Raw genomic sequence first — 18,687 nt, 5'->3', positions numbered from 1 at the left:
GGGGGCAGAGAGCTCTCCTCTATTTTTTAAAGGGAGTTATTCATATCCTTCCTATAGTCCTCTATCATCATCATGAGATATGGTTAAATCTGAATCTTGTTTTTTAGATGTGATGGGATATTCAGGACTCGCTGTAGGGGGAGAACTGGGTTCTCATGATGCCTTGTAGGCTTGGTTTCTGTTGCTTATATTCTTGTACTTGCCTCTTGCCATCTGGTTATCTCCAGTGCTACCTACCCTAGGAGTCTTTGACTGGAAGCTGTTTTCTTATGATTCTGGTTGTGTCAGAACTTTTCAGAGTCCAGGTGTCTTTTGTGATCTTGTGGTTCTGGGATCCTGGGAACCTGAGTGTGTCAGAGCTCCTGGGAATCAAGCTTTCTCTGGGTCTTGCAAGAGTAGTTGTGGGCATTATAGTCTTCTGTAGTAAGATCTGATGATTTTTTGTAATTTACTCAGATTCTCTTTTAATGTCTTCCATTTGATTTTTGATTTTGGTAATTCGGATACACTCTCTTTTCCCCCTGGTTAGTCTGGCTAAGGGTGTATCTATATTGTTGATTTTCTCAATGAACTGGTTCCTGGTTTTCTTGTTTCTTTGTATAGTTCTTTTTGTTTCTATTTGTTTGATTTCAGCCCTGAGGTTTATTTTTTCCTGCTGTCTATTCCTCTTGATGTGAATTTGCTTCTTTTTGTTCTAGAGCTTTAGGTGTGCTGTCAAGCTGCTGATGTATGTTCTCTTAAGTTTCTTTTGGAGGCATTGAGAGCTATGAGTTTTCCTCTTAGCATTGCTTTCATTGTGTCTCATAAGTTTGGGTATGTTGTGCCTTCTTTGTCATTAAATTCTAAAATGTCTTTAACTTCTTCATTTCTTTTTTCATCAAGTTATCATTGAGTAAACTGTTGTTCTGTTAGAGCCAGTTTTGGGGTTATTTTGGGGCCAATTGGTAAATTCCCAAAATAATCCTCTGAGCAGAAAGACACCTCCCTTCCAGGAATAAAAAAGCTTGTTTTTTTGGTGGAACAACTACCAAACTATCACACAAAGCTACCTGTGACTTCAATAGATCTCTTCTTAGGAAAATCTCGAAAGATGCACTGAGTAGATTTGAAAGTAGTTTTGCTCCCCAAATGTGCATAGTTAACATTGTACAAATTCTGTTCCAATTGTTTGCAAGTTGTCTAACTCTCTGTTAGTGACTTCTCAGGGTCATCTCTCTTTAAGTGTTTTGACCTCCACATTTTGGAATTAATCTCCTCTTCCTTTTACATGGATCACCTCCTCCATTAGTCTGATTCAAGAGTGCCTGGAAGAGGTTCAGATCTGACCTCACATTTGGTGAATTGGCCAGGCAACTCGCCTCTTGTGGGAGACCCATGGGACAGTGTTGAATTTGAGGAGTGATGGCTCGAGCAAGGTTCCTCAATTTTCTTTGTCTATGTTTCCTCTCTTCAGTTTCTTTGTTTTCTGTTTTCCATTTGGTTCATTCTTGCAAGCATCAGGAAGACTTGGAGACCTAATGTGTAATCAGATAACGACTAGGAAGACTTTTCATCCTTTCAGGCTCTGGTTCCAGCATGAGCTGATGAAGTCACCATGGTAACTAAGGTGGGGCTTGGAGGATGCCCAGCCTCACCAGTCCTGATTCTGGCATGAGCCAACAGGGTTGCTAGGACTTTGGTCCAGCTTGGGCTGGCAAAATCACTAGACTCTGTGAGCATTTCCCTCGTGACAGGAGCAAATAGCCTAAGTAGTCTGAATCTCTGTGCATCTCTCATGTGGCAGAAACAGATAGTCTGAGTCATTCTGGCTGTGGCAGCGATGGACTGGTCTGTTTTCCAGCTTGAAGCTGTAAAGGTTGCCAGAATCTGTGTGAATTTTGCTCATGACAGGAGCAGGTTGTCTGAGTTATTCTGTCTGTCGGACAGACTGCTCTGTGTACACTGCCTGCAGAAGGGGGCAATTGGTTTATGTGTATTCTGCCTATGGGTTGATCTGTTTTGCTTAGTTTGTGACAGGGACAGATTGTCTGTGCCTTCCTTTGTGTTCTTGGACTTAGACTGATGAAATTTTTGACAAAGGACAGACTTTTTTCACCTTAATCTTATTCTGACTCATTTTAAAGAAGTTAGGACTAAGGACCACTTCATACAACTTGGAGTGACCTGATTTTGATGTTAAATGTCCTCTGGAGGGAGACCTTTTATCTCCACAGGCTGTCAGCAGCAGAGGATAAAATGTTTCAGTCATTTTTCCCGACTAATACCTGTTTTTCCTGGCTAATACCTCTTCATCAACAGGACCAACAAAAGGCAACTACAGCCCAGCAGCCATCTCCTACCTTGTTGACAGTATCAGTTTTATGGCTGGAGAGATGGCTCAGTGGGTAAGAGCTGCTGACTGTTCTTCCAGAGGTCCTGAGCTCACTTCCCAGCAATCACCTAGTGACTTCCTTTTTTCTCAGGACTGGCTCTGGTTTTTACAGTTCATACCTACTTATCCCCCTTCCCCTTCCCTTCTGCCAAATGCAGACACATTGCATAATAGTATCCAGGGTCCCTGACAAGAGAGTCCCAAGTGGGCATATATATATCCCTTAACAGACCTTCATTTGACTCCTGGTCACTCATTTTGTTCAGTAAATAGCTATCCTTCTTGCCAAGAGAAATGCTTGTTCCTTGTCTGAAAAAAATATCATCTCCAAGTCATTAAAATAAAAGAAAAAAGAGATAGAGAGAAAGTAAGGAGGGGGCAAACAACCCCCCTTATAGTGTAAGGCATTCCCAGCTGTTACCAAGTAACTGTGGGGTAGAGCTTAGGAAAGTTAACACCTAAGCTCCCAAAAGCTCTTACAGATTCTCTTCATCACAGACAGAGGCCAAGAAACTGGCTCCTGGCCCTGCAGGGAACCAACCCAGATTAGGGCTTCAATATGCTTAAGGGTGGGGAACATTTCCAGATGTGCCTTAGGCTCTGTAAGCAGGGCTCAGCAATATTTTGGCCAAGGTTTCAATATGATATTTGGTAAAGGAAAACAGAATTCTAGCGTGGTAGCCCTGACTTTCATCAATTAGTGCCAAATGTTAGTGTAAAGTTGAAGGTGCAGGGAGAATAGAGAAACATGCAGGTCAAGACAGGAAAAAATTAATTAGAGCTCTTCTAGCCAACAAATCCTCGGGATCCAGGAGAAAAGAAATTGCAAGATTTAATAAATTAAGTTTGTGACTCATGATTGTCTCTCCTTCCCTACAATTCTGATCGATGGCTCAGTAATGCCTACATGCTTCATTATCAGACTTTACTAATCAATCCCGGCTGAATTGGTTTTCCAGCCACCTGTTTCCCTGAACTTTGTGATTCTCCTGCCTGACCCTGACTTAGATTGTCCACTCCATCAATATGATGCTCCTCTTTCAGAGACAGACCAGACTTGGTTTATGGATAGAAGCAGCTTCATCCATGAGGGTCATAGGAGATCAGGGGCAGTGCAGGCAATGTAAATGTACCTGGACTCAGTCACTTCCTCCACTTCAATGCAATGGTCCAAGCTAATAATGTTAACACAGGCCCTCATAGTTAGAGATAACAGCCAGGCTGAAAGGGCTTCTAAAGAGGCAACCTTAAAGGAAACAGCCCATCTGTAGATTGGCCCCAGTGCTACCTGAACCACCTAGAACAACTGATACCTGCCCTCATCATAAAACTTCTTTCCTCACAACCCCAACCACTTTTACTTTTACTCCCTTGACATTCTATCACAACATATTTTTCTGAAAGAAAGTTTTGGATCATCAGATTTATTTCCCAGAGTATAGAACATTGAACGATGACCTGTTTTCTCTTTAGATTACTTCACAAAAGAAATTAAATTAAATGGGCTGGTAAGGATTGACTGAAGGTGAGTTAATATTACCCACCTCTTTAACAAGAACTGTTCTCAGAACCATCCACAGAGTCACTCACTTTGAAGTAAAATGAATGACAGACACAATGAAAGAATCTAAGATGCTTTCTTGTGCCTAACCTTGACTCCCCAAAGACAAGAGTCCTTTGATTTTGAATGGCAAGATCCTGAGAGGGGAACACATGCCCGCTCATCTGGACCAGTCTACCACCGGACTTCACCAATTCTCCAACCCTTTGATGGAGGCCCTATATCGTGACATCACCATCTATCATGAGACTAACCCACATGTGACCCTTGGGCAATATATAGATGATCTTCCAGCAGAGACCGAGGCATACTGTCTCAGAGACACTAAGCAGCTGCTGACAGAACTGAGTGGATTGGGTTATTGAGCTTCAGCCAAGAAAGTCCAAATCTGTCAATGTAAGTTTAGAGCTACCTGCGGTACCTGTTAGAGGATGGGAGGAACAGGTTATCAGAGGCTGGAAAAAATGCCATCCTTCGTGTCACTGCCCCTAACACCCCAAACACGTGTGAGAATTTTTGGAGATGGCTGATTTTGGTAGGCTTTGGATTCCTGGGTGCCAAGCTAGCGTCCCCTCTATACTCTTTGACTAAGGCTGGACAGCCCTTTTTCTGGGACAAAGGAGAGAGAGGGATCTTCTGAATGCACCTGAGCTCAGGCTGCCTGATATCAGGAAGCTCTTTCATCTGTTTATGGATGAGAATTGAGGGATGGCTGACTCAATCATAGGGCCCATCGAAACGCCCCACTACTTACCTATCAAAGAAAATGGACCCAGTAGGAGCTGGATGACCTGCCTGTCTGAGGATAATAGCAGCGGTGGCATGCCTGATCAAGGATGCAGATAAGCTGACTTTGGGCAGGATTTGACTGTGAGAGCCTCCCCATGCCCATGAGAGTGTGGTGCACCAGCCCGCTGTCTGGTGGCTCACTATCACCCATGTGACTCACTAGCAGATTTTGTTGCTGAACTCGACTGAGTCAAGTTTGCACCTCCAGTGACCCTGAACCCAGCTACTCAATTACCTGACCCTGATGCTCAGGTACATGCCCATGACTGTTCGCAGGACCTGGCAGAGAAACAGGGGTGGAGGAAAGATCTCTTGACCAGACACTGTCTGAGACTCAGGTTACTTGGTTCACTGACAGCAGCAGCTATCCCCTAGATGGGCAGTGCAAGGCTGGAATGGCTGTGGTAGACAGGTGACAAGTGCTCTTGGCAGAACCATTGCCGTCTGGAACTTCAGACCAGAAAGCAGAACAAATCTCTTTCACCAAGTCCTTAGAACTGGGAGCTGGAAAGTTAATCAACAACTACACTCAAAGCAGGTATGCACTGGCATCACTCATATACAAGCGGCAATAATTCAGTAGATGGGGCTCCTGACGTCCAACGGCAAACAATTAAGAACACATCCGAGATCAAGACACTCTTAGAGGCTCTCCTTAAACCACTAAACGAGAGTGTCATCCATTTCCAAGGACACCAAAATGAAGAGACTTTCACAGGGGAAATAACTTTGCAGATAAAATGAAAAAAAAGAGGCTGCTACTCAGGAGCCAGCCACAGTTCTGATTCAACTAATAACGACAAAGAAAAAAGGAGGGGGTTCAGGAAGCAAAGGCCCCCAGCATGTGAGGAACAATAATTTGTTTACCAAGGAAGCACCTCATCAGAAGTCTTCTTTCTCCTGAACCCCAAATACTTTTGCTCCCTGGACATTCTATTAACACATTTTTTCTGACAAAATTTTGGATCATCAGATTTATTTCCCAGAGTGTAGAACTTTGAAAGATGTCCTGATTTCTCTTTAGATTATTTCCCATCTGCATGGTGGGTCTGTCTATGGCTATGCCAGGCCTCAGCGGCTAGAATCGAAAGGACTATGAGGACCAGGACAGCCATTCCCATCCTGATGAGATTCTCCATTGTGTGATCCCGGTTCTCTGGAGCTGTGGTATTAGACACAGAAGATAGGGATGATCAAAATTTTCTAATGAAGCATCCATCCAGGGGCCCTGTTTTTCCAAAGAGGATAAGGTTCTATTCTTTCCCATGCTATGAGGTGGAATTCTCTTTATTTAACTGTCTGAGGTTTGGGAATGTTCTAGGCTGGACAGACTGTATGAGCTGGTCCCCAGAATAGAAGAATAGAATGTGTGTGTACTTAAGAGACCTTTGTGTTTCTTCTGAGTTCCATGTCGCCATTTATTGTAGATGCCCTCCATTCTTGCCATACAAGACCAAGGAGTTCTGGGTTGAATCTTCCCTGTGGCATAGCTGTGTCCCCTCTCTTATTCTTACTAAATTCTTCAAGATGATTGTGCTAATAAAAAACCCAATGATATACCAGTGATACCCATAATTTCAGAGTAGAATAAATTGACAATTCATTCAGGCAGTTCCCCCAGGTTACTGTGGTGAGCAATGAAAGGCAGGTTTTAGTGTGCTGTTTCTGGTGAGCCCATTGGAGGTTGTGCAGATTCCTATTAGGATTATATCTTTTTGGTGAGTGTTGGTTCCCTTGTGACATGGAGACCCTTCCATTTCAAACCATTCCTCTGGAGGTAGTATGTGTATGTGTGTGCATGTGTGTGTGTTTGTGCACGTGCATGTGTAAACCAGAGAGTGAAAGGTAGACAATTGGGATTTTACCTAAGAGTTCCCCATATACCACAGCTATTTTTTGTTATGCATAGATCCTAAGCCTGATACATGTACATCTTAGTTTTCGTGGCTTTACAATAAATATTTATTATGACAACAGGATGAGTCACACTGTTAGTAGAGAGTGGTGATGATCCCCCATGCTCCAGAAGAGTCAAGGGTGAGTGGTAGAGAATCCCTGGAGATCCCATTCAAAAAAACGTATCTACTTTAGACAGGTGTACCAAGGCCTAGCAGAGGACATTCTTAGCTGTCACCTTTCAAATAAAGGCTGACTAATTTCCTTTATTTCACTCAGAAGGAAAGGTTTCAGGCTTCCCAATGCCATAGGTTTGATTGCAAGTGTTGAATTTTATTTTCCTTACTTTGAAAAATGTTATGTTCTAGTTCTCATGGAAAATTTTGTCTGAAAGAGTTTATGTGCAGATTCAAGTCTGCTTTAAACAGAAGGATAATATAGAACAATTGTGACTGTTACACCAAGGTTCTATCCTGTCCTGTAGGCAGCATGGGCTATGGTTGCAGTGCGAGCAAGGGCCTGACAAGGATCCTATGTGTACTGTGTATTTGTGGGTGTGCAGAATGTTGTCACTGTGGACCAGTTCTGGCTGTGTCTTGTCCTGTAGACACCATGGGCTATGGTTGCAGTGCGAGCAAGGGCCTGACAAGGATCCTGTATATACTGCTTATTTGTGGGTGTGCAGAATGTTGTCACTGTGGACCAGTTCCTGCTTAGGATCTTATAACTGTCTGTGGCCTCCCCAAAATGCTGCTTCAAACTACATGACACCTCCGGATTTCATTAGCAGGGAGTGTAGTGAGCATCCCTAGAATGATTCAGGTTATCCCCCATCATCATGAAGGCAAATACCCATCTGACTCTCACTCTACAGACTTTCCAACTCTATGCTCGCTAATAATTATAGTAAATGGAGAATGCTGAGATACTCCTTCAGCTCAGAAAGATCTGGATCACCTCACCTGGGACCACAAACTCCAGAGTCAGTCCTATATCCAGGAGAAATAGGGATGAGTGGAGGTATCTATAGCACCAGAAGATGTTCCTGAGTTTTCAGGTCACAGACCTTATACAGAGTCCTAGAATTATGCCTCCTGAGCAAGACTGAAGTGGTGTGAATCCCCTTCCATCACAACATGGCACACCCTTGCCATTGAACAGAAGGGTTTTGGTGAGACTCACTGCAGAATCAGGTTTTGGAGACCTCCTCTGGAGAGGTCACAGCCACCACTAGCACAGAAAAAACTAAGACATGTGAACCAGGCTTCTCTCATTTATACTAAAGGAACAGCAGCCCAGAGAGAGAGAGAGAGAGAGAGAGAGAGAGAGAGAGAGAGAGAGAGAGAGAGAGAGAGAGAGACAGAGACAGAGAGAGAGACAGAGAGAGATAGAGATAGAGAGAGAGAGACAGAGAAAGAGAGACAGAGAGAGAGACAGAGAGAGAGACAGAGAGAGAGACAGAGAGAGACAGAGAGAGACAGAGAGAGACAGAGAGAGACAGAGAGAGACAGAGAGAGAGATAGGGCTTGTCCAAGTAAAATCTACTGAAGCAACTGTATCAAGCCTGGAATTAGGTATAGCCTCTCTGGGTCGATGTGCCAAAAAATCTTTATTAGCCTTCTTGGGCCTGACTCTGTGCAGGTGTAATGTTTCTTCAGGCAATCATGGAGAGGCGAATTTCTAGGTTATTTCCTCATAAGTTTACACACTTGCCCCATCATCCAGGGAGAGGCTAACTGTGTCTCTTTGGATGCTATCATTTGTAGTTCAACAGTTAAGCCTTAGCATATGGATTGTCCTTTGGAATATTTGTTGGTCTTTCATACTCATGAATTCAAGTGACAGAAGTGAGAACTGTGATTAACAAGAGCTATTTCGTAGGCTGCCTGTGTTTGCCGCATATTCCCTATAATGTGGTGCCTAATACTTACAGGCTGTTGTGATGAACCTTTTAGTTGGCCAGCTGGAGGCTTCAACGCATCTTGGAGACAGAACAAGAAGAGGATATTCTTCCTGCTGTGTGTGCTACTTATGTCCTGTAAGTGGCCTAAGACAGAGGGACTATTACATGAAGGATTATTGCTGACATCCAGTTCTATGCTGTTGAATGTGCCTTTGGACTAACCATTCATGTTGTCCTCTTAATACCCCTGAAGTCAAAAGATCTATGTTTTGTATTTAAGTCACTCTGAGATGTCAGAACAACCTTACCTGAGACTATGAGCTCCACAGGGGCACTGGCAAATGACAACAGGTAGAGAGCTGAGTCGAGAGAACCATAGCACCTGTAGGTGCCCGAGTGGGTGGAGGTCACAGCACTCATGGAGAATTCTGACTGGTACTGCTGATCTTGAAACTTTGATTTTAGTCGAAGGGGTGGCTGGCCTGATCCCTCCTTGGACAGAATGAAAGTGTCCACAAAGTACATTGACCAACACAGCAGGGTCACATTCTCTCCTGAGTGTACTGTGGAGTTGGGCATCACTGAGAGGGAAGGTGCATGATGACGTTGTCCTAAACAGAAGAGGGATGATCAGAGGCTGGCTTCCTTATTCTGAGTTCAAACCACACACGATTTCACCCTAAAGAACATCAAACTCAGTCTCTTTTACCTGCTGATCTGCCTCTGCCTCTGTTCCTCCCCAACGTCCCTGCCCCTCATCCAGCCCTTAGCTAGTAGGTTCCCCCATGAGAGCCTGAGCAGAAGCTAGGTACCTGATTGAATCTCTATAGATCCTCACCTGTGATCAGGATGTCCAGGGGATCACTGGATGCTGACCACTCAGAGGAGAGGTCGTGTGCACCATAGCATCTGTATTGGCCTCCAGTAGAGTGGTTTACATAGCCCAGTGTGAAGTTGGTCATGGAGAAGCCAGTGTCAGTACACTGGCTAGTGTGCTGCATAATGTCAGCACCCCCAACTTTGTACAGAGCAAATCTGTCATAGTTGATGTCAGAGCAACACTGCAGTGTGAGGTTAACTCCAGGGTCCAGGATGTGTCCTTGGTGAGTTAGCAGAGAGGGCTTCTTGGACAGCCCTAGAGGGAAGGTGACAGCTGTGGACTGATGTTTGGATCTTATCAAACACCTTTGCTCTCCTATCCTGCCCAGCACACGTCACAGATTCTACTTAAGCAGGGCTACCTCGTCTCCAGGTAGCCATGACAAGGGCTTAGGGTCTCAGGAAAGGATTGGAGGACAGTGAGGCAAACTTACCTGAGATATGAATTTCCAGGGGCTCACTGGGTATTGACCACAACTGTGGAGTATGCTTGTAGTAACCATAACATCGGAATGTCCCGGTGTGGTTTGATGTCATGGGTCCCATAACAAACAGAGCTTGGCACTGTCCACTAGGAGGTATACACTGTGTGTCCAGTGAGCTGGTGAACTTGTGATCTTCCTTGGTGAGAATGAATTTATCATAGTGACTATGTGAGACACAGTGCAGTGTCATGTTCCTTCCCACTGTCACCACAGGGCTGGGCAGTACTGACAGCCTGAGTTCATTGTAGTCATAGATTCCTAGGAGAGGAGGAAGCAGTTTGCTACATGTTCTCACACAGTCACAGTATTCTCTGAGTCCACTCTGTGGGAAGGTAATATTCTTGAGATCAGAGCCTAGAGTTGGGAATCTGTCTGTCTCCTTACCTGTCACCACCAGCTCCAGGGTGTCACTGGGCTCTGACCAACCAGCTGAGCTGTACCAATAACAACAATATTTCCCTGCATGTTCTCCTGTCACAGAAGGGTAAAAGAACTTGCCCTTGTTCCCAGGCTTTTGTAGAGTCTCTGTGCTTCAGGTTGAATGGCTCCCTTCATTATACAGAAAATACACTTCTGTATCCAGGGTACCCTGACACCAGATGGTCATGGAACTAGTTAGAGTGACCACAGAGCCTGGTTCAACCTTGATGATGGGTTTGGGTAGGTTCCCTACAAGGAAGTAGGAGAGAAGCAGGTGGGTGTGTTTGAAAGTGGCACAGAGAAAGTCACACTTGGAGATGTATGGCATTTAAGGTGATCCAGAGTAGGACAAAGTCTTGTGAAGACTCATCTTCCTTCTGGATACCCTGAGTTTTAGTACTACTTTCTGCATTGAAATCTACCTCAAGTCACACTGTCTCCTGTGCTCTCTCATTGGTCTAAAGAGGCCTGGCTCCTCACATGCAACATACATCAAGTGTTAGCATTCCTTCTAGGCTCTACCCAACATCTACCTGGCAGTAGTCAGGTAGGCCGGCTTAACATAGAAGAATTGTTTGGCCCCCTCCTTACACTCTTATTCTCTCTGTCCTTTTCTCTCTTCTGTCCCTTTTCCCATTCCCCCTCCCTCCTCAATTTAAAAGTGTTCTTCGTTGTCCCCCCTCTCTCTGTCTCTCTCTTTCTGTCTCTCTTTCTCTCCCCCTCTCTCTCCTCTCTTTTTCTCTCTATCTATCCTCAACTCCTCTTCCCATGTCCCTAAATAAACTATTCTATGCCACATCTGTCATATGGCTGGTACCTGAGGGGAAAGGATGCTTCACCTTGGGTCTGAAGAGGCACCCATCACACTTCATCATACCTGGCATACCTAGAAACATCAAGTCCTCCATGAGCACTGTTTCACCTCACCATTAAGTGGGAAGGCTGTGGTTTCTCACCCGAGACCAGGAGCTCCAGGGTTTCACTAGGTTCTGACCACACCTGTGGATTGCTACTGTCATAGCTGTAGCATCTGAATGCCCACCTCTGGCTGGAGGTCACTGGTGGTACAGAAAAGAAGGCCTGAGAAATCCCAGTATCATAGTTATACTGTGAGTCCTGCCTCCAGAGGAGCTCCTGTGGTCCTTCCTTAGTCAGAATGAACCTGTCATAATTCTGCCCTGACACACACTGGAGGGTCACCTTCTGTACTGAGCTCACCACAGGGCTGGGTTGGGTTGACAGCCTGGGTTTACTGTGTGCTCCTAGGAGAGAAGGCAGAAGCAGTGAAATGTGTCAGGCCTTGTCATCCTACAGGGCTGTGAAGTGGTGGTGCAGCTCTGGCATCAGACTGACCTCTTGACATTGAAGCCTGAGGGTGGGGCATTACTTTTTCTTCTTACCTGTCACTACCAGTTCCAGCGCATCACTGTCCTCTGACCATTGACCATGGATCTGATAATAACAGTGGTAATGTCCTGCATGGTACGGGTCAATTTTTGAGATGGAGAATTCAACCTTCTTGCCAGGTTTAGGTCGAATTTCTTTGCACCGTGGATTTCGTGGATTTCCCTTTTTATAGAGACAATAAAGTTCGGCTCCTTGACTCCTCTCACAGAAGAAGATCACCTTACTCTGTGTAGAGACCACAGTGTCTGGCTGTACTCTAAGGATTGGCCTAGGGAGGAACTCTGAAAGAAAAAGAGCAGCAATCCTCTGTTTGCAGTCCTTAACCCCATGGCCCTCAGGTTACCCTCAGGACTAACACACATGTAGTGTTACTTCACACCCATGGCCCAGGCATGGCTCCTGGATAGGAAGAGAAGAGCAGGTCAGGAGAGATGGTGACACTCACCTGTCAGCACTGTGATCCAGAGGCCCAGAGTCATTCCTGGAAAAGAGTTTCCTGTGAGAAATTTGTCCCTGAAATTTGATCAACTCCTTCCCTCTGCAAATTCTGAGGTTTCCTGATTCCTCAGCTCTAGGCCCTGATAATTTCCAGACCTCAGTATCCCCTTCCTCTCTTCACATCTCACCAAGACAGAGCAGGGCTTTGCAGGTGAAGGTCATCGCATCTCCTCTCAGAGGCTGCAACTCTGCTTGAGAACAGAGATACAGAGCCTTTCTGAAGGGTTTGGGAAGAGGGTGTGGCCCTGGAGGCAGGGCAGTCCCCATGACATGGTCATATTACCACAGCCCCACAGGAAGAAGAACTGACCTCCTCTGGCACCCTGCTCTTTACTTCCTTAATGCTGTGACAGGGCCAGGCAATAGACCCTCTGAAATCAGGACTTACACAGGTGACATTTCCTCAGCCCACCAGTGTCTGCCTCACCTGTGCACATCACTGTCAGAGCCATCTTGTAACAGACATATATAAACAACTTATACAAAAATACAAACTTTAGTGTGGTTTGCTTTGTTCATTTTCACATTTATAAGTCAAACATTTTGTTCTTTTCAACATTTTTGATGTTTCTGAGATAGGTTGGATTCCTGTTTGGAATGAGATTTAAAGTCTTTTTAATACTCTCAAGTGATGCATTGCAATTGGGCATAACAATTACATATATGTATATATAAATGCATATTTGTATATATTAATATTGTATATACACATATGATATAATTGTATCTGCATATTTGTCAAAGCACATGTCTGGGGGTTAGAATAGACCTTCAGCATTCTGTTTTCTTTGTACAATGTCAATCCTAATGATTAACCTCAGGCCTTTTTTTATTGGACTTTTTAAAAAAAATTATGATCCGGCCTCTGGGAACCAGAAGATAGGGGCACTGTACTGTAGATCTCCCGCATTCCAGACACAGCCCAGACATGAAGGGAACTGCTCAACAGTTCTCTGCACCCAAATCCCGTGTGAGGGAGAGTTAAACCTGCAGAGGGGCAGACAAGCCTGGGAAACCAGAAGGGACTACACTCTGCCCACATTTATGACTCCAGAGGAAAACACCTAACACCATCTGGGACTCCAGTGCACTGGGGCTCCGGAAAAGGCAGCTCAGGCCCTTCTGGTTGCCGCCCTCACAGACAGCTCAAAAGCAGCCCCCAACGAGCAACTTGAGCTGCAGGACCACAGGTAAGACCAACTTTTCTCCTCAAGCGACCTGCCTGGTGGACTCAGGGCACACAGGGGCAAAATTCCTCTGGGACCAGACACTTCCGGTTTTTAGCTGGATCCCCAATATTCCTGAACCCGGCCCACAGCTCACTACTCTCAAACTGCTTGGGAGAGAGAGCTCAGCACGCGGACAGGTTGGCACTCCTGAGACTGCAGAGTGGGAGAGACCACCAATACTGCCCACCCCTGCCCACATCCCTGGCCCAAGAAGAAACTGTATATGGCCTCTGGGAACAGGAAGATAGGGGCACTAGAATGGCAGATCCCCCGCAGTCCAGACACTGCCCGGACCTCTAGGGAATCAGTCAAAAGTTCTCTGCACGCAAATCCCTTGGGAGGGAGAGCTAAACCTTCAGATGGGCAGACACACCTGGGAAGCCAGAAGAGACTACACTCTGCCCACATTTCTGACTCCAGAGGAAAACACCTAACGCCATCTGGGACCCTGGTGCATAGGGGCTCTGGGAAAAGACAGCACAGGCCCTCCTGGTTGCCGCCTTCACAGAGAGCTCTAAAGCAGCCCCCCACGAACAACTTGAGCTGCGAGACCACAGGTAAGACCAACTTTTCTGCTCCAAGTGACCTGCCTGGTGGACTCAGGACACAGGCCCACAAGAACAGCTGAAGACCAGTAGACAGGAAAGACTACACGCCTGAACACAGAACACTCTGTTCCCATAACTGGCTGAAAGAGAACAGGAAAACAGGTCTATAGCACTCCTGACACACAGGCCTATAGGACAGTCTAGCCACTGTCAGAAATAGCAGAACAAGGTAACACCAGAGATAACCTGATGGCAAGAGGCAAGCTCAGGAACCCAAGCAACAGAAACCAAGACTACATGGCATCATCAGAGCCCAATTCTCACAACAAAGCAAACACCGAATATCCAAAAACACCAGAAAAGCAAGATCTAGATTTAAAATCACATTTGGTCATGCTGATGGAGGACTTCAAGAAAGACATGAAGAACTCCCTTAGAGAAACAGACGAAAACATAAATAAACAAGTAGAAGCCTATAGAGCGGAATCACAAAAATCCCTGAAAGAATTCCAGAAAAACACAATCAAACAGGAGAAGGAATTAAAAGTGGCAATAGAAGCAATAAAGAAAGCACAAAGGGAAATTCTATTTCCTTGTAAAAACTTTCTGTGATTTAAGTACCATGGTAACTGTATCTTCTTAAAATAAGTTTGTCAATAAGCCTTCTGTTTCTATTTTGAGAAATGGTTTGATGAATATTGGTATTAGCTCTTTTTTAAAAGTCTAGAAGATTATTGAGCTAAATCCATCTGGTATTGAGATTTTATTTTTTGGGTAGGAGATTTTCATGACTTCTATTTCCTTAGGGAGTATACAACTAATTAGATAGGTTACATAACCTCAACTTACATTTGATTGTTCATAGTAATCAAAAAAAATCATATTTGAATCTCGCGCTCCCTGCCTCCAGGTCACTATTCCCAAACCCCGTGGGAGAGAGAGCTCACCGCCAAGACAGGTGGGCACTCCTGAGACTGCAGAGTGGAAGAGACCACCAACACTGCCCACCCCTGCCCACATCCCTGGCCCAAGAGGAAACTGTATACGGCCTATGGGTTCCCTTGGATAAGGGCACAGGAGCAGCAAATCCCCTGCGTCTGAGACACTGCCAGAACCTGAAGGGACCGACCAGATAAACAGTTCTCTGCACCCAAATCCCAAGGGAGGGAGAGCTAAACCTTCAGAGAGGCAGACACGCCTGGGAAACCAGAAGAGACTACACTCTGCCCACATCTCTGACACCAGAGGAAAACACCAAATGCCATCTGGAACCCTGGTGCACGGAAGCTCCTGGAAAGGGCAGCGCAGATCTTCCTGGTTGCTGCGGCTGCGGAGAGCTCATAAGCAACACCCCACGAGCAAACTTGAGCCTCGGGACCACAGGTAAGACAAACCTTCCTGCTCCAAGCGACCTGCCTGGTGAACTCAAGACACAGGCCCACAGGAACAGCTGAAGACCTGTAGATAGGAAAAACTACATGGCCGAAAGCAGAACACTCTGTCCCCATAACTGGCTGAAAGAAAACAGGAAAACAGGTCTACAGCACTCCTGTCACACAGGCTTATAGGACAGTCTAGCCACTGTCAGAAATAGCAGAACAAAGTAACACTAGAGATAATCTGATGGTGAGAGGCAAGTGCAGGAACCCAAGGAACAGAAACCAAGACTACATGGCATCATCGGAGCCCAATTCTCCCACCAAAGCAAACACTGAATATCCAAACACACCAGAAAAGCAAGCTCTAGATTTAAAATCACATTTCATCATGATGATGGAGGACTTCAAGAAAGACATGAAGAACTCCCTAAGAGAAACACAGGAAAACATAAATAAACAAGTGGAAGCCTACAGAGAGGAATCACAAAAATCCCTGAAAGAATTCCAGGAAAACACAATCAAACAATTGAAGGAATTAAAAATGGAAATAGAAGCAATCAAGAAAGAACACATGGAAACAACCCTGGATATAGAAAACCAAAGGAAGAGACAAGGAGCCGTAGATACAAGCTTCACCAACAGAATACAAGAGATAGAAGAGAGAATCTCAGGAGCAGAAGATTCCATAGAAATCATTGACTCAACTGTCAAAGATAATGTAAAGCAGAAAAAGCTACTGGTCCAAAACATACAGGAAATCCAGGACTCAATGAGAAGATCAAACATAAGGATAATAGGTATAGAAGAGAGTGAAGACTCCCAGCTCAAAGGACCAGTAAATATCTTCAACAAAATCATAGAAGAAAACTTCCCTAACCTAAAAAAAGAGATACCCATAGGCATAAAAGAAGCCTACAGAACTCTAGATTGGACCAGAAAAGAAACTCCTTCTGTCACATAATAGTCAAAACACCAAATGCACAAAATAAAGAAAGAATATTAAAAGCAGTAAGAAAAAAGGTCAAGTAACATATAAAGGCAGACCTATCAGAATCACACCAGACTTTTCGCCAGAGACTATGAAAGCCAGAAGATCCTGGACAGATGTCATACAGACCCTAAGAGAACACAAATGCCAGCCCAGGGTACTGTATCCTGCAAATCTCTCAATAAACATAGATGGAGAAACCAAGATATTCCATGACAAAACCAAATTTACACAATATCTTTCTACAAATCCAGCACTACAAAGGATAATAAATGGTAAAGCCCAACATAAGGAAGCAAGCTACACCCTAGAAAAGGCAAGAAACTAATCGTCTTGGCAACAAAACAAAGAGAAGAAAAGCACACAAACATAACCTCATATCCAAATATGAATATAACAGGAAGCAAAAATCACTATTCCTTAATATCTCTCAACATCAATTGTCTCAACTCCCCAATAAAAAGACATAGATTAACAAACTGGATACGCAACGAGGACCCTGCATTCTGCTGCCTACAGGAAACACACCTCAGAGACAAAGACAGACACTACCTCAGAGTGAAAGGCTGGAAATCAACTTTCCAAGCAAATGGTCGGAAGAAACATGCTAGAGTAACCATTCTAATATCAAATAAAATCAATTTTCAACTAAAATTCATCAAAAAAGATAAGGAAGGACACTTCATATTCATCAAAGGAAAAATCCACCAAGATGAACTCTCAATCCTAAATATCTATCCCCCAAATACAAGGGCACCTACATACGTAAAAGAAACCTTACTAAAGCTCAAAACACACATTGCATCTCACACAATAATAGTAGGAGATTTCAACACCAGACTCTCATCAGTGGACAGATCATGGAAACAGAAATTAAACAGAGACTTAGACAGACTAAGAGAAGTCATGAACCAATTGGCTTAACAGATATTTATAGAACATTCTATCCTAAAGCAAAAGGATATACATTCTTCCCAGCTCCTCATGTTACTTTCTCCAAAATTGACCATATAATTGGTCAAAAAACGGGCCTCAACAGGTACAGAAAGATAGAAATAATCCCTTGCGTGGTACCAGACCACCACAGCCTAAAGCTGGTCTTCAATAACAATAAGGGAAGAATGCCCACTTATACGTGGAAGTTGAACAATGCTCTATTGAATGATAATCTGGTCAAGGAAGAAATAAAGAAAGAAATCAAAGACTTCTTAGAATTTAATGAAAATGAAGGTACAACATACCCAAACTTATGGGACACGATGAAAGTGGTGCTAAGAGGAAAACTCATAGCTCTGAGTGCCTGCAGAAAGAAACAAGAGAGAGCATATGTCACCCGCTTGACAGCACACCTAAAAGCTCTAGAACAAAAAGAAGCAAATACACCTAGGAGGAGACAGGAAATAATCAAACTCAGAGCTGAAATCAGCCAAGTAGAAACAGAAAGGACCATAGAAAGAATCAACAGAACCAAAAGTTGGTTCTTTGAGAAAATCAACAAGATAGATAAACCCTTAGCCAGACTAACGAGAGGACACAGTGTGTCCAAATTAACAAAATCAGAAATGAAAAGGGAGACACAACTACAGATTCAGAGGAAATTCAAAAAATCATAGGATCTTACTATAAAAGCCTATATTCAACAAAACTTGAAAATCTGCAGGAAATGGACAATTCCTAGACAGAAAACAGGTACCGAAGTTAAATCAGGAACAGATAAACCAGTTAAACACCCCCATAACTCCTAAGGAAATAGAAGCAGTCATTAAAGATCTCCCAATCAAAAAGAGCCCAGGTCCAGACAGGTTTAGAGCAGAATTCTATCCGACCTTCATAGAAGACCTCATACCTATACTATCCAAACTATTCCACAAAATTGAAACAGATGGAGCACTACCGAATTCCTTCTATGAAGACACAATTCCTCTTATACCTAAACCACACAAAGACCCAACAAAGAAAGAGAACTTCAGACCAATTTCCCTTATGAATATCGATGCAAAAATACTCAATAAAATTCTGGCAAACTGAATCCAAGAGCACATCAAAACAATCATGCACCATGATCAAGTAGACTTCATCCCAGGCATGCAGGGATGGTTTAATATACAGAAAACCATCAACGTGATCCATTATATAAACAAAGTGAAAGAACAAAACCACATGATCATTTCATTAGATGCTGAGAAAGCATTTGACAAAATTCATCACCCATTCATGATAAAAGTCCTGGAAGGAATAGGAATTCAAGGCCCATACCTTAACATAGTAAAAAGCCATATAAAGCAAACCAGTCGCTAACATTGAACTAAATGGAGAGAAACTTGAAGCAATCCC

General features: G+C 44.1%; 1 protein-coding gene across 12 annotated transcripts; it reads right to left on the bottom strand.

Moving 5' to 3' along the window:
• Positions 1-631: 631 nt before the first annotated feature.
• On the bottom strand, positions 632-12,499 carry Pira12 (paired-Ig-like receptor A12). 12 transcript variants are annotated; one of them, XR_015649649.1, is made up of 9 exons: positions 12,338-12,499; positions 12,157-12,192; positions 11,705-11,992; positions 11,261-11,566; positions 10,269-10,553; positions 9,834-10,142; positions 9,359-9,655; positions 8,829-9,131; positions 3,001-3,546 (listed from the first exon to the last, which is right to left on the bottom strand). XR_015649649.1 is itself a non-coding variant. In XM_087606348.1 (9 exons), exons 1-9 carry the CDS (start codon positions 12,369-12,371, stop codon positions 6,099-6,101), a joined length of 1,782 nt encoding a protein of 593 aa, XP_087462474.1. In that variant the 5' UTR covers positions 12,372-12,422; the 3' UTR covers positions 5,681-6,098. The 12 variants fall into 12 exon arrangements, 9 of the variants coding, with proteins under 9 accessions (XP_087462488.1, XP_087462474.1, XP_087462492.1 ...); XR_015649647.1 differs by lacking the exon at positions 3,001-3,546 and adding an exon at positions 5,681-5,883; XR_015649648.1 differs by lacking the exon at positions 3,001-3,546 and adding an exon at positions 5,681-5,799.
• Between the last annotated feature and the right edge of the window lie 6,188 nt (positions 12,500-18,687).

The sequence above is a fragment of the Rattus norvegicus genome, chromosome 1 (genome assembly GCF_021556685.1).
Source record: "Rattus norvegicus strain SHRSP/BbbUtx chromosome 1, alternate assembly SHRSP_T2T, whole genome shotgun sequence".
NCBI classification, from domain to species: domain Eukaryota; kingdom Metazoa; phylum Chordata; class Mammalia; order Rodentia; family Muridae; genus Rattus; species Rattus norvegicus.
This window is presented reverse-complemented; position numbering and strand designations above follow the sequence as displayed.

What these genes read in the sequence shown, in the direction of transcription:
- Pira12 (XM_087606348.1), bottom strand. Translation starts at nt 12,371, where the DNA reads ATGACCTTCACCTGCAAAGCCCTGCTCTGTCTTG. An exon ending in GCTGGAACTGGTAGTGACAG is followed by an intron (nt 11,567 to 11,704) that starts GTAAGAAGAAAA and finishes CTTCTCTCCTAG; the next exon opens with GAGCACACAGTAAACCCAGG. An exon ending in TGTGGAGCTCATAGTCTCAG is followed by an intron (nt 8,599 to 8,828) that starts GTAAGGTTGTTC and finishes TCTGTCTCCAAG; the next exon opens with ATGCGTTGAAGCCTCCAGCT.